General features: G+C 41.1%; 1 protein-coding gene across 2 annotated transcripts in view; it reads right to left on the minus strand.

The window, feature by feature from the left end:
* The window catches only part of SAMD13 (sterile alpha motif domain containing 13), a 52781-nt gene extending 49937 nt beyond the window's left edge, over positions 1 to 2844 (minus strand). Inside the window, exon 1 of one of the 2 annotated variants that reach the window (XM_027536717.1) lies at positions 2737 to 2843. In XM_027536717.1, the coding sequence (XP_027392518.1) occupies positions 2737 to 2746 (10 nt within the window). In that variant the 5' untranslated portion in view covers positions 2747 to 2843. Of the gene's footprint in view, positions 1 to 2736 lie in introns of both variants that reach the window. The other variant, XM_027536716.1, reaches the window with a different exon arrangement.
* Positions 2845 to 21291: the final 18447 nt, after the last annotated feature.

Here is a 21291-nt window from a genome sequence, read left to right on the forward strand (position 1 = left end):
GGGCTGGCTTTCAAGCTCTTTGTGAGAATAAGGAAAGTACTGCCCAGCAGAAAATCCTTTTACTTCATTATGCAGGAAGTAACATATTTCAGAGAGGATGCAAAGGAGATGACCAGATCGCTTGAGGACGCCCACATTCTTTAATTTTGGCATTCATCCTACCAGATGAAGTCAGCCAAAAACTCAAAATAAAACAAACTTTATTCTACGAAACAAAAACAGTTAGTCTGGGAGGTTTCATTTTACCAGATTTCCCCAGTTGCGTAAAAAGCATAATTTAACAAATTCAACATTTCTTTTCTATGAGCACCTGCTACTTTATTAATTACATATGAAAAAAAGGATTTGTGCCAACCCCCCAATTCATAGTATCTTCCACCATCCTAAGTCCCAGTTCAGGAAAGGGGAAGGTAGAATAAAGGCCAGGCATGATCTTTTGATTAAGTTACCCTGATCAATCTTACAGTTCCCTTGCTTGACTAGGAACTACTGCTCAAGGGAAACATTCCCATTCCACAAACATACTGTATATAACTAGGAACAGAAATGGTTGTCACTGAAATAAACAATCAATATTTGCACACTTTTAGGTCAAGATGTCAACAAAATCTCTCAAGGTAGGGCAGAAGGATCCTAGAAAAAGTCATCTCCTGCTGAAATACTGTATAGAGTGGGCAGAACTGAGGAAAAAGCTGCTGGTCTCTCTTTTCTTTAGCAATTTTTAAGGGTACTAGAAAATCAGCAACTATGATCTAAATTTGCAGTCTGAATTTCAAAGTCAATTTTCTTCCCCTTACTTCTTGCAGGAATGGTATTAGAAATTTTCAACTTCTTGGAAGATCATCACTGAGAAAAATTTCAAATGCTCTCTCTGCACATCTTTGCCATGGCCCCCCTTGAAAGAGTAAATAATAATAATTTAGGGAAGACTTCTAAATATTCTTTTATTTTTGAGTACTATTTTTTGAGCACAGCTCAAACAAGTGGGTTTTTTTCTTGGTTTGTTTTGTCACCAATGATCAAAATGATGAACTATTCTGGAGACAGAGGACTCTTTCACCAACAGATTCCATAATGCTTTTGAAGTTGATCTGAGGTGTCTAAACTGTTTTCCAACTAAATTCAAATGGAAGGGGGCTGGGCTGTGAGTCCTGGGGGCAAGGGATAGAGAAGAGAGTACCCTGACAGCACTGTCATGGCAGTGCTTAGAACAATACTAGGTTCAGCCCACCACTCTTGAAAGGAGAGAGGCAAAGCATGTGTAGTTATACTGACTCTCAGACACCCTCACAGGAGAAAGGATTCTGTTCCTCTAAGAATTTCTTCCTACGTATAGAAGAGGACATCCCTTACTGTCTTGCCTGTTGTGATCAAAATTTGCCTGTTAGACAAGGGTGTGGGTTTCAGAAGGTGTTGTGAAAAATCAATCCCATTTTATAAAAAATGAGCCACATATCCTGACAACAGGAGGTTTCATTCATCAGCTAATTTCTAATTTTGGAGTAAACTGACATTTGTGGGTATAAGCATCTATATTAGTACTCAACCACTTCCTCCTCACTCCCTCCACAAAGTGATATTAACCCTCTGCTAATAAAAATTAAGTCTATTTGTGTGTAGTGTGGTGTCTGGTGTGTGTGTAGGGCATAGCTTAAATGCAGTATGTGTGATAAGCGTATGCTGTGTAATATGTGTGGGTGTTGTACCTGTGGTATATGTGTGTGTTTGTGGTGTGCATAGTGTCGTGGTATTCGTGTGTTTGCAGAATGTGCAGTATGCATTGTGTTTGTGTCTGTGTGTGTAAGAGGAGTGAGAGATAGAGATGCAAACCAACAAGACCCTCTAATCCAGGATATCATGGGATGTGCTAAAGTAACTTCAGAAGTCCTCGTGCTGAAATTTCGGAGCAGTACTTTCGGGGACACTTGGAAATGGGCTCAGATAGGAAGGGAGATGGGTCAGGAAGGATGGGAAACTGGTGCCTCAATCGGCTTCTTTTATTGATCTCTCATCCCCCAGTGAGCAAGCACCCTCCCGGGGGAACCATCCTCCCTGCCTTGCCTCCAGGTATCCGCCCGCAGGCGTCTCCAGTCCGAATCGCCGAGCGCAGACCTGGGTACACAGCGCTGCAGAAGTCATCTCAAGAAGTCGCCGAAGGGAGGGCCGAGCTCAGCAGGGCCCTAGAGGGTCTCTAGGGGAAACTGAGGAGGGCCTGGAGAGGGGGCGGTGGGGGCAGAACATAGGGCAGGAGAGGGGATGCCGGAGAGACTCTTGAATCAGTGGTCACGTCCGACAGCCAAACGACTCGCTTGTGGCACTGGTGACAGAGGGGAAAGTTTCTGGCTAAGATTTTCAAGAAGAAATCGTTTGTCTTTGGGACTGGGGGCTCCCCAGGCGAACTCATCTTTGGAAAGGGAGTAGGGAGGTGTGGCGCTCGGTAAGCGCCCAGCCGAGCCTTGCCATCTCCTGGTCCCCTCCTGCTAGCTCCGCCCTGCAGCCCCCAGGGAGCCGCAGCGCTCCACGGGGCCGGGCACGCTTCTGCCCCCACTTCCACTCCGGGGTGACAGATAACACACTCGGGGGGTACAACAAGCTGCAGGAGCACCGGACACACAGCAGAGACGAGGGAGGGCAGGGCAGTTTTTCTCGTGGCTTTCTTCGTTTCCTTCCATCCTGGACAGGGTGGGGTAGGACGGGCGCGTTCCCAGTGCCCTCGTAGCACGAGCGATTACTTACCTCCCCGCATGGCCAGCGCCGGGAGGCTTTCCCCGGTGCAGAGCTCGCCGGTCGCCACGCGCCCAGCCCCAGTGCACCCGGCCGGGCGCGCGGGGCACGCCGGGACTTGTAGTCTCCGCCCTCGGGGCGAGGGTCCGAGGGCTGGGTCGGCGAGGAAGCTGAGAGGCCCGGGAGGGAAGGCATGGGGCCGGGGCGCTAAGAAGGTAAAGGGAGGACATTTGCAAGAACTTAAAACTTCCTGGGAGCTGGAGGTGTGAAACACTCCGAAAGAGATTTTTAAACAGGGAGTTTTCAGGCTAATACCCTTTTCTTCCTGTCTTATTCGCACGTGGCAATTCTGATGAAGTTTTGAGCTGGGGTTTGGCAGTTATGACAAGCAGAGATTTCCTCGGGCCAAGTCCACATTAGAGCGTTACTCCTTTTACCCAAACAGACGAGTGGCATCCTCTGCTTGGAACACCTATTGTGTGGCTCACTCAGTTGAAGCCTTGGGCATGCAAAGGGAGAGTGAGTAATTGCCCATTACATTTGGAGAGCACTTTACAGTTTACAAAGCACTTTTTACTGACTTAGTTCATTTTATTAGAACCAGAAAGCAACACAGATACGCGGAGGAAAACTCAAAAATGCAAGGAGTCTTTTGTATTCGCACTTCCGGAGGTTGGGGGTCCCCCCACCCTTCGTCCTCCCCCTCCCACCCTTCGCCCTCCCCGCCCCCACCTCGACCCCCCAGCACAATTCTTTTTTTCCTCCACCCCTTTTCTTAGCAGCTGGGAAGAGAGCGTAGGGAGGAGGCTGTGTCAGATGTGGTGGGCGCAATGAAAGAGGGGAGCCTGCTGTGAAGGACTTCCTTGAAAGAGCTGATAATAAATCTTTACTAAATATGGAAATAAGTGAAACCAAAAGAAGAACCTATGGACTGGAAGAATGGAGGGAGAAGGAAAAGGCAGGTGGCACAGATGCAGAGACTGAATAGGAGGTAGTGATTAGGCTAGAGACAATATGAGAAAGTTGTATCCAAAAAATTAAAATGAAAAGAAAAAAAAAGCAAAATGAGGGATTTTTTAAGAAGCCAGATAGACCTAGAATCTTGCTTTGGAGCTAGTTCTGTGAACTTGGGTAAGTTGTTTAACCTCCTCAAGCCTCTTTTTCATCTTTAAATTTTAAATAATAATAATTCCTACTATGAATAATGAATCATTCCTATTTTGTCATGTGGCTGTGCAGACTAAAAGCGAGAAGCATTTAGTGTAATGCCTGGCATATAATGAACACTCAATTAAACATTATAATTGAATGTTTATGATATGCCAAGTACTGTGTGTGTGTGTGTGTGTGTGTGTGTGTGCGCGCGCGCGCGCTTAGTTGCTCAGTCGTGTCCAACTCTTTGTGTCCCCATGGACTGTAGCTGGTCAGTCTCCTCTGTCCATGGGACTTTCCAGGCAAGAATACTGGAGTGGGTTGCCATTTCCTATTCCAGGGAATCTTCCTGACCCACATCTCCTGCATTGCAGGCTAATTCTTTACCACTGAGCTGCCAGGGAAGTTCCTAAAGCTAAGTATAAATAATATTATTAATAGATATTAATATTTTCTGGATAAACTCCTTTTGTGGATGTATCAAAAGATAAATTGGCGTAGAAGTACTAGTTAGGAGGCTGTGACAATATTCTAAGTTATAGGTGATGAGAGTTTGAACTAGTGATAAAAAAGGAAGCAAATATGGGACACCTCAGCGGGCAAATGGACAGAACAGTACAATCAACTGGATTCAGGAGTGAGGAGTAGGAGACAAAGATGGTTGTCCTTTCTAGATTAAGGGGATGATGTTATTCACATAAATAGGTACAACTGAGGGAATAACGGGTTTTGTAGGAAGATGACTGACTTTGGACACGTATAACTGGAGGCTTTCTGTGTCTCAGTGACAAAGTGGCAGTTGGAAGTGTGACTTTGGATACCATGTGTAGAAACAGAACTCTGAGACTTAGTTGAAGATCATGTGGAGAGGAAAAAGGTCAGCAGAGGAGGGCAGGGGGAGGGGAGGAGTGAGACTATGACACCAGGCAGGAACTGGGGGAGGGGAAAGGGAAAGATGCAGGAAAGAGAAATGAGGAGAAGCTTGTCAAAGGCCCCTGGACTTACAGATCAAGATCTCTTGGGCTGAAAGTACCTCCAGGAGTTGGTTTGGAAATTCACCAGAGTGATTTTGCTTGTTCCAGTGATTGTAGGTAGGGAACTCCTGGAACGTAGTTGGTTGGACAATGACACTGGATATCTTGCAATGCCCAGGACAATCCTGCTCAGCAAAGAATTGTCCCACATCCTGTGTGAATTGATTGTCCTGCTCCTCATTCGTGTAGATGAAAAAGCTGTTTATATTTATGTGAGTCTAGAATCTATTTTATATATAAACATAAACTGTTTTTCACATAGTGAAATGACAGTGCCATTCCTGGACTTAGAATCAGCAATATAGTTCATTTTGTGCTATCCATTTCATGAAGATTCTACGGATGGATGCAAGCATCTGACTGCTTCATTGGTTCTTTTAGTTTAGGGATACCTGAGTCGTTCCACATTGAACCACATGTTTATATTTTCCTTTCAGTATTTGAATTTTTAAAAAACTACATATGTAGGTAGCTTATGACTTCCCTTTCACAGTGTTAGAGGATATTAACCCATATTTCTTGTTAAAGGGTGCATTAGGTTTGACAAGGCTGTGAACCATTTTTTTCAGTCAACGGATATCTTTTGAGTGACTGCTATGTACTAGGCATCATTCTATTAATAGATACTTGAGATGCATCAATAAATAAAACATAAAATTTTAGTGCCTTGTGGAGCTTACATTCTAATGTGTGTGGGGGAGAGATAGACAATAATTGATAAATATAAACTAAATAAATTCTATATATTAGAAAGTGACAAATGTTATTTAAAAATAAGCAGGATAAAGCAGCTTGGGGCTCCCAGGTGGCCCTAGTGGTAAAGAATCCACCTGTCAATGCAGGAGACATAAGAGACTTGGGTTCAGTCCCTGGGTCTGGAAGATCCCCGGGAGGAGGGCATGGTAACCCACTCCAGTATTCTTGTCTGGAGAATCCCATGGACAGAGGAGCCCCGTGGGCTACAGTCCATAGAGTCGCAGAGTCAGACATGACTGAAGTGACCTAGCATGCACACAAAGGAGACTGAGAATACAGGAGAGAATGTGGGTTGAAATGTTAAGTATAGTAAATTTTATCGAGAAGGTGACTTTCAAAGGAAGAATGGGTATTGGTAAAAGAGTGGCCTTGTGGATTTTTGAGGGAAAAACATTTCAGAGAGAGAAGAGTGAGGCATAAAGATAGGAATACCAGACCACCTTTCCTGCCTCCTGTGAAACCTGTATGCAGGTCAAGAAGCAACAGCTAGAACTGGACATGGAACAACAGACTGGTTCAAAATTGGGAAGGGAGTACAACAGGCTGTATACTGTCACCCTGCTTGCTTAATTTTTATGTAGAGTACATCATGCAAAATGCAGGGCTGGATGAAGCACAAGCTGGAATCAAGATTGCCGGGAGAACTGTCAATAACTTCAGATATGCAAATGATACCAGTTTTATGGCAGAAAGAGAAGAGGAACTAAAGAGCCTCTTGATGAAGGTGAAAGAGGAGAGTGAAAAAACTGGTTTAAAAAACTAAAAATCTTTAGAAAACATTAAAAAAACTAAGATCATGGCATCTGGTCCTATTACTTCACACAAATAAATGGGGAAACAATGGACACAGTGACAGACTTTATTTTCTTGGGCTCCAAAATAACCGTAGATGGTGACTGCAACCATGAATTTAAAAGACACTTGCTCCTTGGAAGAAAAACTATGACAAACCTAGACAGCATATTAAAAAGCAGAGACATTACTTTGCCAACAAAAGTCCGTTTTGTCAAAGCTATAGTTTTTCCAGTAGTCGTGTATTGATGTGAGAGTTGGATCATAAAGAAAGCTGAGCACCGAATAATTGATACTTTTGAACTGTGGTGCCAGAGAAGGCTCTTGAGAGTCCATTGGATTGCAAGGAGCTCAAACCAGTCCGTCCTAAAGGAAATCAGTCCTAAATATTCATTGGAAGGACTGATGCTGAAGCTGAAACTCCAATACTTTGGCCACCTGATGTGAAGAGCCAACTCATTTGAAAAGACCCTGATGCTGGGAAAGATTGAAGGCAGGAGGAGAAGGGGCAACAACAGAGGATGAGATGGTTGGATGCCATCACCAACTCAATGGGCATGAGTTTGAGCAAGCTCCAGGAGATTGTGAGGGATAGGGAGGCCTGGAAATCTACAGTCCATGGGGTTGCAGAGTCAGACACGACTGAGTGACTGAATAACAGGGTGAGTATGTGTCTGGAGTTTTCAAGACATAGCAAGGATGCCAGTGTGTCTGGGTTAGAGAGAGTTGTGGGTGAGAAGCAGGAGAACTGAGGATGACCACTGAGTTGGAACAGGGGATGAAGGGTGGAAGACTTTACAAGCCCTTTGCTTTTCATGCTGAATGGAACAGAAAGCTACTGTAGACTTTTGGGTGGAACAATAATATGGTCAGGCATATTTTTAAAGGGTTACTCTGGCTTCTCTCTCTAGGATAAATCACAGAACAATGGTGGATATGCCAGAAGCTATTGCAGTAATGGAGGCAAGAAATAATAGTGGCTTGAACCAGAGTGGTAGCAATGAAAAGTGATGTGAGCGAGGACTCTTGAATTCCAGGACACTGTAGAAGAGTTTCAGGATTGGGGAAGCTGGAAGATCGAGACACATTAGGGGATGTTTGGAGCTTTGTTGTAACGAGACTTCAGGTGGGAACTGGGAGTCTGCTCTAGGCTTAGGGACAGGAGACAACTGTGTTTATAGAGTGATGGAACTATGAGATGTTTATTCTTGGAAGGAAGGTGGAACAGTTCTTCCCCTAAGAAAGGCAAGAAAGACAATGGAATTAATCAGGAAGATTCTAAAGAAAGAAATGTTTAAAATTTTTATTCATTATGAAGACAAACTATGTGGTAAAAATTAAAACAATCAGAAATTAATAATAGAAAGTAAAAATTCCTAATAAATCCATTTCTAGAGTAATTTATATTAAATGTTTGGTATATGTTTTCTACATTTTTTCTTCTAAGCATATGATTTCTCTTTTTTTTGAAGGTGACCTTTTTCCCTCAGCCTAGATTACTGTAGGATTTTTTTCTTCAGTCCCTGAAGTTTTAGAAAAAAGCTTTTATTAAATTTTCTTGGAATGTGGTGAGCCCTTTCAAAGTGTAATTTCAAGATCTCCTTTATTTCAGAAAATTTTTCTATTATGTAAATTTTTACAGTTCCATTTATTCATTCACATCTTCAAAGACAAGAGTCATTCATATGTCAGTTCTCCATTGTTTCTTGTCCACATCTTTCATCTTATTGGTGATTACTTTCTTTCTAAATCATATTCTGCTAAATTCTGTGTGATTTTTTTTTCAATAACTTATCCTCCAAGTTCAATTGTCTTCAGTTTAAGTTTACTTCTTGGTGTTTTTAGTGTGATTTTCAGTGATACATCTGATGCTTTTTTGGGGGGGACTTTCAAAAAAATCTTTGAATGACGTCAGTGAGATCTAAATTATTGCTCAAAAATAAAGTGAGTCATTGTCTTGCCCCCTCTCCCTGTTTACCTGTGAATCATCCACTTAAAAAGTAAACTGGAATATAGAATGTTGATGGCTTATAATCTTTGATTAGCCATTCAGTGATGGATCAGCTGAACAACAGGGAAATCTACCGTGGATGACAAAAAAGAGAGGCAGAGAGAGATAAAGGGGCATTTACTTTTTTTTTCTACCTATTACCTACATTTTTAAACAAAGTATTCAAGTAACTTTTAATAATATAAAAAGTAATTTTAAAAATAATTTAACATCCAAATGTAAATAAAATATCAACACCAGAGGAGAAATAAAAATACAGATAGGTAGATGCAGCATCCTACAAAGTTATTAAAATTAAGTTATAACCAAATCTTTAAGTTTCCTGGCAACCAAAGCAAGAAAAAAATAATCCACATAATTAAATATATGATTCCCATTGACTCTAAAAGAAAACTAATAAGTCAGTGAGATGGAAATATTTTGTCACACTGAGTTCTGAAAAAAAAAAATCAAATGGAGCAGTGTTCCTAATGACTTTGATTAGTAAGTACAACTGTGTCGCTCTTTAAGCCATTTCTTACAGCATTGCTTAATGAAAACTGAAAACCTGGCATCTAAAATAGTCCAGAGAAAACAAATCCCAGTGGCTCTAAGACAACATAACCCAAGCTTGTTGAAAGATATTCCTCTTTGGAGGAATAAATGGTCTTCCTGGACTGAATTGTGTCCTTGTGAAGGGTATGTTGAAGTCCTAATCCCCAGCATCATAAAATGTGACTTATTTGGAAATAGAGTAATCTCAGGTATAATTAGTTAAGATGAAGTCATCCTGGAGTAGGAGGAGAGCCGTACTTCTGTAAGACTGGTGTTCTCATAAGAAGTAAGACACAGAGAAAGGCCTTCCTGAGTGGCTCATTGGTAGAGAATCTGTCTGTCAATGCAGGAGACTTGGGCTTGATCTCTCGGTCAGAAAGATCCCCTGGAGGAGGTCATGGCAACCTACTCCAGTATTCTTCTCTGGAGAATCCCATGACAGAGGAGCCTGGTGGGCTACAGTCCATGGGGTTACAAAGAGTCGGACATGACTGAGCAACTGAGCACCCAAAGCAAGACACAGAGAAAGGAGAGACTATGTGAAGACACAGAGACACAGAGGGAAAGAGGGTGTTGAAGATGGGAGTTGTGCTGCCTCAAGCCAAGGACCATCTAGGGCTACAAGACGCTGGGAGGGGCAAGGCAGGAAACTCCTCTAGACGCTCCAAAGGGAACTTGACTCTGTTACAACTTGATGTCAGACCCCTGGCCTCTAGATTGTGAAAGAATTTATTTCTCTTGTTTTCATAAAGTTTGTGGTCCTTTATTATGACTGCCTCAAGAAACTAATATGATAAACTGTATTTCTTTTAACAATATTTATTTAATGTATTTTATTGAAGTATAATTGATTTACATTGTGTTAATTTTTGCTGTACAGCAAAGTAATTGTTATACATGGATATATATATTCTTTTTCAAATTCCTTTCCATTATGTTTTATTGTTGTTGTTGTTGTTCAGTCTCTAAGTCATGTCTGACTCTTTGTGAGCCCATGGACTGCAGCATGCCAGGCCTCCCTGTCCCTCACAATCTCCCAGAGTTTTCCCAAGTTCATGTCCGTTGAAATCTGTGATATTATCCAACCGTCTCATCCTGTGTCCCGCTGTTCTCCTTTTACCAGCATCAAGGTCTTTTCCAATGAGTTGGCTATTCGTGTCAGGTGGCCAAAGTATTGGAGCTTCATTTTCAACATCAGTCTTACCAGTGAGTATTCAGGGTTGACTTCCCTTAGGATTGACTGGTTTGATATTCTTGCTGTCTCAAGAGTCTTCTCCAGCACTACAATTTAAAAGCATCAATTCTTCGGCGCTCAGCCTTCTTTATGGTCCAACTCTCACATCCATTCATGGTTACTGGAAAGACAATTGCTTTGACTATACAGACATTTTTCAGCAAAGGGATGCCTTTGCTTTTTAATAATGCAGTCTAGGTTTGTCATAGCCTTCCTTCCAAGAAGCAAGAGTCTTCTAATTTCATGGCTGCAATCACCATCTGCAGTGATTTTGGAGCCCAAGAAGAGAAAATCTGTCACTGCTTCCACTTTTTCCCTTTCTATTTGCCATGAAGTGATGCGACCAGATGCCATGATCTTAGTTTTCTGAAAGTTGAGTTTTAAGCCAGCTTTTTCACTCTCCTCTTTCACTTTCATCAAGAGGCTCTTTAGTTCCTCTTCACTTTCTGCCATTAAAGTGGTATCATCTGCATATCTGAGGCTGTTGATATTTCTCCCAACAATCTTGATTCCAGTTTGTAACTCATCTAGTCTGGCATTTCACGTGATGTACTCTGCATTTAAGTTAAATAAACAGGTGACAATATACAGCTTTGTCATACTCCTTTCCCAATTTTGAACCAGTCATTTGTTCCATGTAAGGCGCTAACTGTTGCTTCTTAACCCGCATATGGGATCTCAGGAGACAGGTAAGATGATCTGGTATTCCCATCTCTTTAATAATTTTTCATGGTTTTCTTTTGTGATCAGCACAATCAAAGGCTTTAGCATAGTCGATGAAACAGATATTAATATTTTTCTGGAATCCCCTTGCTTTTTCTATGATCCAGCTGATGTTTGCAATTTGATTGCAAACAGATCTGGTTCCTCTGCTTTTTCTAAGCCTAGCTTGCATATCTGAAAATTCTCAATTCAAGTACTGCTGAAACCTAGCTTGAAGGATTTCAAACATAACCTTACTAGCATGGGAAGTAAGCCCAATTGTCCAGTAGTTTGAACATTCTTTAGCACTGCCCTTCTTTAGAACTGGGATGAAAACTGGTCTTTTTTTAGACCTGTGGCCACCGCTGGGTTTTCCAAGTTCCTGACATATTGAGTCCAGCATTTTAACACCATTATCTTTTAGTATTTTAAATTGTTCAGCTGGAATTCTGTCACTTCCACTAGCTTTACTGATAGTAACGCTTCCTGAGGCCCACTTGACTTCATTTCCAGGATGTCTGGCTCTAGGTGAGTGACCACACCGTCATGGTTATCCAGGTCATCAACAACTTTTTCGTACAGTTCTTCTATGTATTCTTGCTGCATCTTCTTCTGCCTCTGTTAAGTCTTTACTGTTTCTGTCCTTTATCATGCCCATCCTTGCATGAAATGTTCCTTTGATATATCCAGTTTTCTTGAAGAGATCTCTAGTCTTTCCCATTCTATTGTTTTTCTCTATTTCTTAGCATTATTCATGGAAGAAGGCCTTCTTATCTCTCCTAGCTTTTCTCTGGATCTCTGCATTCATTGGGTACATCTTTCCCTTTGTCCTCTGCTTTTTACTTCTCTTCTTTTCTCAGCTGTTTGTAAAGCCTCTTCAGACAATGACTTTGCCTTCTTCCATTTCTTTTTCTTTGGGATGGTTTGTTCACTGACTCTTGTATAGTGTTACCTGTGTCCATAGTTCTTCAGGCACTCTGTCTACCAGATCTAATCCCTTGAATCTATTCATCATCTCCACTGTATACCATGAGGGATTTGATTTAGGTCATACCTGAATGGCCTACTGGTTTTCCCCACTTTCTTTTCTTTTAGCCTGAATTTTGCTATAAGGAGCTGATGATAGCTTATTATCAGATCAGATCAGATCAGTCGCTCAGTCGTGTCCGACTCTTTGCGACCCCATGAATCGCAGCACGCCAGGCCACGCTACCATCACCAACTCTCGGAGTTCACTCAAACTTACATCCATCGAGTCGGTGATGCCATCCAGCCATCTCATCCTCTGTCGTCCCCTTTTCTTCCTGCCCCCAATCCCTCCCAGCATCAGAGTCTTTTCCAATGAGTCAACTCTTCACATGAGGTGGCCAAAGTCCTGGAGTTTCAGCTTTAGCATCATTCCTTCCAAAGAAATCCCAGGGCTGATCTCCTTCAGAATGGACTGGTTGGATCTCCTTGCAGTCCAAGGGAGTCTCAAGAGTCTTCTCAACACCACAGTTCAAAAGCATCAATTCTTCGGCACTCAGCCTTCTTCACAGTCCAACTCTCACATCCATACATGACCACAGGAAAAACCATAGCCTTGACTAGACGGACCTTTGTTGGCAAAGTAATGTCTCTGCTTTTCAATATGCTATCTAGGTTGGTCATAACTTTCCTTCCAAGGAGTAAGCGTCTTTTAATTTCATGGCTGCAGTCACCATCTGCAGTGATTTTGGAGCCCCAAAAATAAAGTCTGACACTGTTTCCACTGTTTCCCCATCTATTTCCCATGAAGTGATAGGACTGGATGCCATGATCTTCATTTTCTGAATGTTAAGCTTTAAGCCGACTTTTTCACTCTCCACCTTCACTTTCATCAAGAGGCTTTTCAGTTCCTCTTCACTTTCTGCCATAAGGGTGGTGTCATCTGCATATCTGAGGTTATTAATATTTCTCCCGGCATCTTGATTCCAGCTTGTGTTTCTTCCAGCCCAGCGTTTCTTATGATGTACTCTGCATATAAGTTAAATAAACAGGGTGACAATATACAGCCTTGACGAACTCCTTTTCCTATTTGGAACCAGTCTGTTGTTCCATGTCCAGTTCTAACTGTTGCTTCCTGACCTGCATACAAATTTCTCAAGAGGCAGATCAGGTGGTCTGGTATTCCCATCTCTTGAAGAATTATTATAGGATATTGAATATAGTTCCATGTACTATGAAGTAGGATCTTGTTGTTTATCCATCCTGTATACAATAGTTGCATCTGCTAATCCCGAACTCCCAGTCTTTTCTTCCCTCACCCACATTCCCACCCTTGACAACTACAAATCTGTTCTCTCTATCTGTGAATCTGACTGTTTTGTGAAAGTGGAAGTGTTAGTTACTCAGTTGCTTCCGACTCTTTGCAACCCCATGGACTGCAGCCCAATGGGCTCCTCTGTCCATGGGATTCTCTAGGCAAGAATACTGGAGTGGATTGCCATTTCCTTCTCCAGGGATCTTCCCCATCCAGGGATCAAACCTGGGTCTCCCACATTGCAGGCAGACTCTTTACCAACTGAGCCATCAGGGAAGCTTGTTTTGTAGGTAAGTTCAACAATAACTTTTGTAGATAGATTGTTTTGTAGATAAGTTCAACAATGGTTTATAAATGCTTATTCTCTCAATCAAGTTTTGGTATACATTGTTGTGTGGCCAGACCACTCAGGATGGCTGTCCTCTTGCTCTTGTATACCCTGCTCAACAGGTTCCTACTTTACCTATGCCCTACTCACAAGACTGACCTTCCCTCTCAGTCATGGAGCCTAATCAGTAAATGCTTATACACTTGCTCCTGGCCCCAGATGTTAACTGTTCTAATCTTTAGATTATAACTATCTCCACATTAATAGTTCATCAAAGGGCAGTGGAGGGTGTGTTCCTCTGCAGATTTCCCTGGTAACCTGTGAGCCAGCCTATAATCGGTAACTTCTCTCCCCTGCCACTTCAGACATGTAAGATCTGCTATCCATGGAACCACTGATGTCTCTGTTGCTGACTCCAGGCTCTTTGTTTGGTCTTGAAGCTGGGCAAGTACAAGAATTGCAGACCTGCAGGGTACAACCCAGCAGTTGGACAGTAGAAGGTTTGGTAAGGGACTAATGTAGTTTTTATGTGCTGATACTGAGAATGGATCCGTATACTTTAAATGAAAAACCCTTAAATATGTGCCAGCTAAATATTCCTTGTGAACATTGTCATACCTAAGATTTACATCTGTAATGCTGGCCATCACACCTGTAGGAAATACCTGGTGTGTACATGAAAACAAGTCCAGGATTTTTTGTTTTTAACAGTGTGGGATCTGTTTTGTCACATGAAATCAAAGAACATTGCTATAATTTATTCTAGAAAGTTTACAAAAGAGGTGATACCTGTCCCTCACTGCAAGAATTGGACTGACACATGATTACAAGCCATAAATCAGTTTTAAAAAAAATGCAGGTTAATTTTAGTACAGTTGATAAGCCAGGATTTATAACAATGGATAGCAGCTCTGCTATCTGTTGAAACTACCCATAATCATTGAAACTCATCATTGGCATACAGTCTCACATTCTCTATAGTAGGAAGGACATATATACAGATTTTCCAAAAATTGTCTTCCTTCCTTCCTTTATTTCTTCCCCGTCCAGAGAATTTTATTCCCAGGCAGATGGTATTAAGAAAGCAAAATTTGTACAATTTCACCCCCTTATCCAAAGGTCAAACTTCTGGACATTCTCCAAAACCCAGCAGCTGTCTAGAAACATGAAAAGGAGGATGTAGGTCTCTGAGAAATAATTACAGATCCCTGAATTAAAATTGTGATATTTGCAGCAGAACTATGGTTAACTGGAGACAGACTCAGCAACAGGGGAAAGACACACTAAACAGCAGACGTGGGGTGACAGTGACTTACCTACAACAATGAACATTGTACAGTGAGATCTGGGTCCACAGCGAATGCGATATCTAGGGGCAGGGAAGGATCCAGTGGGAAGTTTCTTATATTTGAAGGTGTCTGCAATTACAGATAATAATAATATTAAGTTAAAATATGTGGAGGAGTTCTCTTACTCTGAAGTGCTGAACATGAGTGATGAAATATATGTCATTGTTTAAATGCATGGATAAATTTTAAAGTAAGTGAGTGTGCTTAATATGTTAAAATACATTATAAAAGAAATTAAAATGTGAAGATGGAGAAAGAGACTATATCAAAGTACCTATCATATTTTTAAAAGAACAAAATAAAACTTCTAGAAATGAAAAATGAAATGATTAAAATTAAAAGGCTAATGGAAGAATTAACAGCAGAGGATCCTGCAACTGAAGAGACAATGGGAGGGGTGTGGTAAGTATAGATTGGAGGACATTTCACAGAATGCAGCACAGAGAGATAATTGCTGGATAATTGACAGAGATGTTAAGAATTATGGAGGATAGAGTGAGAAGGTTCAGTATGCCTCTAACCAGAATTTCAAGAGGAGATAATAGAGGAAAAGACAAGGCAATATGTGAAGACACATCAATGAGACATTTTTACAATTGATGAAAGATAGTAACCACAGATTCTAACACCCAAAGGATCCCCAGTGAGATAAATTTAAGCAGACACACACACACCTACACACACTGTTGTGAAACTTCAGAATGTCTAAGACAAAGTGAAGCTATTAAAATTAGTCAAAGAAAAAAATACAGATTACCAGTAAAGAAATGAAAATAAGACAGCTGAATTCTCAGCAACAGAGGTGGAAAAGACAAGATTGTAGGAAAATATTTTTAAATGTCCTGAGGGATAGCATCACTCATATAGAATTATTTCCCTAGTGGTTCAGATGGTAAAGAATGTACCTGTATGCACTGGGACGACCCAGAGGGATGGTATGGAGAGGGAGGAGGGAGGAGGGTTCAGGAGAGAACACATGTATACCTGTGGTGGATTCATTTCAATATTTGGCAAAACTAACACAATATTGTAAAGTTTAAAAATAAAATAAAAAAAAAAAAAAAAAAATGAACAGTCAGCAAAAAAAAAAAAAAAGAATGTACCTGTAATGAAGGAGACCTGAGTTCAGTCCTTGGGTTGGGAAAATCCCCTGGAGAAGGGAATGGTAACCCATTCCAGTATTCTTGCCTGGAGAATTCTAGGGATAGAGGAGCCTGGTGGGCTACAGTCTATGGGGTCGCAAAGAGTCGGACATGACTGAACGACTAACACTTTCACTTTCACCCCTTAAAACTATAGGCCAGATTAAGTTAGATTATGCTATGGTAACAAATTAACTCTGAAACCTCTGTGGCTTAACACAGAAGTTTCTGGCTCATATTATGCATCCAGTATAGGTCAGAGGATTTTCTGCTTCACACACTCACTCAGGGCCTCAGGCTGACATAGGCTCTGCTTTCTGTAGTGGCATCACTCAGAGCTACATGACATACATCATTCATTTCAGGAGGGAAAGAGGGACATGGAGGAGCACAGGTTCTATCTGCTTTTGTCTGAAAGTGAAACACATCACTTCTAGTCACAGTCCTTTGGTCAGAATGAGTCTCAAAGTCCCAAAGTAATTGCGAGAGATTGGTAAATGAAGAGAACTGTGTGGATACTTGAGAAATACTAATTTTCTCTGCCACAACTGTTTTTCCAAGATGGGGATGAAATAGAGGTAGTTTAGGAAAACAAACACTGAGAAAGTTTAACATCACTGAACTCTTAATAAAGGAACCTCTTAGGACATCTTCAAGAAGGGAAACAATCTGAGAAAGTCTGAGCAAAAAAACTGAAGTTAGTAAAGGAAAAAAGCAAAGTGTTGGGTAAATATAAAGGTTAAATAAAATTTAAGGTACTCTGGAAGAAGATCAAGGGTAATAGACATTTGTCTTATCAGATGATGAGACGTATTACAAAGGTATTGCACTGAAGACACTGTGATATAAGCATGCTGCTGCTGCTGCTAAGTCACTTCAGTCGTGTCTGACTCTGTGTGACCCCATAGATGTCAGCCCACCAGGCTCTCCTGCCCCTGGGATTCTCCAGGCAAGAACACTGGAGTGGGTTGCCTTTTCCTTATCCAATGCATGAAAGTGAAAAAGTGAAAGTGAAGTTGCTCAGTTGTGTCCGACTCTTAGCGACCGCATGGACTGCAGCCCACCGGGCTCTTCCATCCATGGGATTTTCCAGGCAAGAGTACTGGAGTGGGGTGCCATTGCCTTCTCTGATACAAGCATAGGGAGAGATAAATGGATGCAAAGTATATTAGAGAGCCCTGAAACAGACCTGGCATATGAGAGAACTTAATATATGATGGAAGTGGCCTTGCAGATAAGTGTAATTGGCATTGTGATAATGGGTTATCCACTTGGGGGAAAAATGCAATGCACTTGGATCTTTGCCTCACATCATATAAAAAAACATCTACTTCAGGTGGATTGAAGACATAAATATGAAAGGAAAAAAAAACCTTAAAATTTTTAATTGATAACATAGGAGACTTTATGCTAGCAGGATAAAAAATTTTCTTAGAAAGATACAAAAATATAATTTATAAAGAAAAATATTGCCTGGATGGGAGGGAGTTTGTGGGACAATGGATATTTGTATATGTATGGCTGAGTTCCTTTGCTGTCTATCTGAAGCTATCACAACATTGTTAATTAGCTATACTCCAATATAAAAAGTTTTAAAAAATAAAATTAAAATATTGAAGAAATTTTAATTAATTTTATTACTTAGAAATTTAGCTGCATCAGAACATAATACAAATGAGAAGATACTTGCAGCATATTTAACTGACAAAGTAGTAATATCCAGAAGAAGAAAGAATATCCAAATCTCAAGAAAAAAGCTCACAATCAAATGGATAAAAACAGGCATTTCACAGAAGAGGAAACCCAGATGGCTAAAAAATTAAAATATTCAACCTCAATATTAGAAAAATAGAAATTCAAATCCTGAGATGCAGTTTCATCTCCAGTGGTTTGGCAAAATTTTAATAGTTTGAAGAAGTGTGTTGTGAGGTATGGAACAGTCAGAATTCTTATTTTGCTGGATTGTAAATTAGTCTGATTATTTTGGAAAATAATTGGACATTATCATATAAAATGAAAGATCCATAAACTAGTATTCAGCAATTCAACATCTAGGCTTATACTGTGGTAGACAGAACCTAACACCCTCCACCCCAGGATATCTGTCCACATCCTCATCCCCAGAACCTGTGAATATGTTAGGTCACATGGCGAAGAAGAATTAAGTGTGCAGATACGATTAAGGTTGCCAATCAGTTGATATCAAAATAAAGAGATTATCCTAGATTATCCAGGTGAGCCCAATAATCACAAGGAAACTTAACAGTGGAAGATGAGGCAGAAGAGTCAAACCAGAAGAAAGTGATCAGTCATTGTGGACTTTGAAGGGTCTGTAAGCCAAGGAATGTGAACAGTCTCTGTCTGCTGCTGCTGCTGCTGCTAAGTCACTTCAGTCGTGTCCGACTCTTCGGGACCCCATGGACTGCAGCCCACCAAGCTCCGCCATCCATGGGATTCTCCAGGCAAGAGTACTGGAGTGGGTTGCCATTGCTTTCTCCACAAACAGTCTCTGGAGGCTAGAAAAGTCTAGAACTTCCAGAAAGTAATGCAGCCCTGCTTTTATCCTAAAGAGACCCATTTCAGATTTCTGACCTCCAGATCATTAGGGTAATACATTTCTGTTGTTCAAAGCCACTGAACATCTAAATTAGAGAAAATTTGTTACTATAGCCATAGGAAACTGGTACAGTAGTCTAGAGTAACTTTTGTGCAATGGCAGCAGGAGATAGATGGCGAACTTTATATAGCAGCATTGTTCAAAGTCATGAACAATTTAAAATAATCCAGATCTTCCTGGTTAGGAGAGTAGATCCATAAATACTGTGGAATAATATATATCAGTGAAATGAGTAAACCACAGGCATATATCAACATGATATTGAATGAAAAAGCACGTGACAGACAGATACATAAGTTAGAATGTCATTTATATAAAATTAAAAAATTAAAAGTCCAATATGTTGCTTAAATATACATAGTAAAATACTGTCTAAATAAAAGCAAAGGAATTATAAATACAAATCAGCGTTAATGGTTGCTTCTGCTGGTGAAGGTGGGACTTGCAGATCGGCGAAGAACATACACTTCATCATTCAGGCTTCTGTAACAAAATACCATAAATTGGATAGCTTATAAACAACATACATTTATTTTTAACAGTTCTGGATGCTGGAAGTTCAAGTCAATGTGCTGGCAAATTTGGTATCTTGTTTACAGGCAGCCGTCTTTTCACTATGTTCTCACACGGCAGAAGAAACAGGAAGCCTCTTTCAGTTCAGTTCACTTCAGTCGCTCAGTCGTGTCTGACTCTTTGCGATCCCATGAATCGCAGCACGCCAGGCCACGCTACCATCACCAACTCTCGGAGTTCACTCAAACTTACATCCATCGAGTTGGTGATGCCATCCAGCCATCTCATCCTCTGTCGTCCCCTTTTCTTCCTGCCCCCAATCCCTCCCAGCATCAGAGTCTTTTCCAATGAGTCAACTCTTCACATGAGGTGGACAAAGTCCTGGAGTTTCAGCTTCAGCATCATTCCCTCCAAAGAAATCCCAGGGCTGATCTCCTTCAGAATGGAGTGGTTGGATCTCCTTGCAGTCCAAGGGACTCTCAAGAGTCTTCTCCAACACCACAGTTCAAAAGCAGCAATTCTTTGGCGCTCAGCTTTCTTCACAGTCCAACTCTCACATCCATACATGACCACTGGAAAAACCATAGCCTTGACTAGATGGACCTTTGTTGGCAAAGTAATGTCTCTGCTTTTCAATATGCTATCTAGGTTGGTCATAACTTTCCTTCCAAGGAGTAAGTGTCTTTTAATTTCATGGCTGCAGTCACCATCTGCAGTGATTTTGGAGCCCCCCAAAATAAAGTCTGACACTGTTTCCACCGTTTCCCCATCTATTTCCCATGAAATGATGGGACCAGATGCCATGATCTTAGTTTTCTGAATGTTGAGCTTTAAGCCAACTTTTTCACTCTCCACTTTCACTTTCATCAAGAGGCTTTTTAGTTCCTCTTCACTTTCTGCCATAAGGCTGATGTCATCTGCATATCTGAGGTTATTGATATTTCTCCCGGCAATCTTGATTCCAGCTTGTGCTTCATCCATCCCAGCGTTTCTCATGATGTACTCTGCATATAAGTTAAATAAGCAGGGTGACAATATACAGCCTTGACGTACTCCTTTTCCTATTTGGAACCAGTCTGTTGTTCCATGTCCAGCTGCTTCCTGACCTGCATACAGATTTCTCAAGAGGCAGGTCATGTGCTCTGGTATTCTCATCTCTTTCAGAATTGTCCACAGTTTCTTGTGATCCACACAGTCAAAGGCTTTGGCATAGTCAATAAAGCAGAAATAGATGTTTTTCTGGAACTCTCTTGCTTTTTCGATGATCCAGCAGATGTTGGCAGTTTGATCTCTGGTCCCTCTGCCTTTTCTAAAACCAGCTTGAACATCAGGAAGTTCATGGTTCACGTATTGCTGAAGCCTGGCTTGGAGAATTTTGAGCATTACTTTACTAGCGTGTGAGATGAGTGCAATTGTGCGGTAGTTTGAGCATTCTTTGGCATTGCCTTTCTTTGGGATTGGAATGAAAACTGACCTTTTCCAGTCCTGTGGCCACTGCTGAGTTTTCCAAATTTGCTGGCATATTGAGTGCAACACTTTCACAGCATTATCTTTCAGGATTTGAAAGAGCTCAACTGGAATTCCATCACCTCCACTAGCTTTGTTCATAGTGATGCTTTCTAAGGCCCACTTGACTTCACATTCCAGGATGTTTGGCTCTAGGTGAGTGATCACACCATCGTGATTATCTTGGTCATGAAGATCTTTTTTTGTACAATTCTTCTGTGTATTCTTGCCACCTCTTCTTAATATCTTCTGCTTCTGTGAAGTCCATACCATTTCTGTCCTTTATCGAGCCCATCTTTGCATGAAATGTTCCCTTGGTATCTCTAATTTTCTTGAAGAGATCTCCAGTCTATCCCATTCTGTTGCTTTCCTCTATTTCTTTGCATTGATCACTGAGGAAGGCTTTCTTATCTCTTCTTGCTATTCTTTGGAACTCTGCATTCAGATGCTTATATCTTTCCTTTTCTCCTTTGCTTTTCGCTTCTCTTCTTTTTACAGCTATTTGTAAGGCTTCCTCAGACAGCCATTTTGCTTTTTTTTTTCCATGGAGATGCTCTTGATGCCTGTCTCCTGTACAATGTCACGAAGCCTCTTTACAAGTACTCTAATCCCTTCC

The sequence above is a fragment of the Bos indicus x Bos taurus genome, chromosome 3, assembly GCF_003369695.1.
Source record: "Bos indicus x Bos taurus breed Angus x Brahman F1 hybrid chromosome 3, Bos_hybrid_MaternalHap_v2.0, whole genome shotgun sequence".
NCBI classification, from domain to species: domain Eukaryota; kingdom Metazoa; phylum Chordata; class Mammalia; order Artiodactyla; family Bovidae; genus Bos; species Bos indicus x Bos taurus.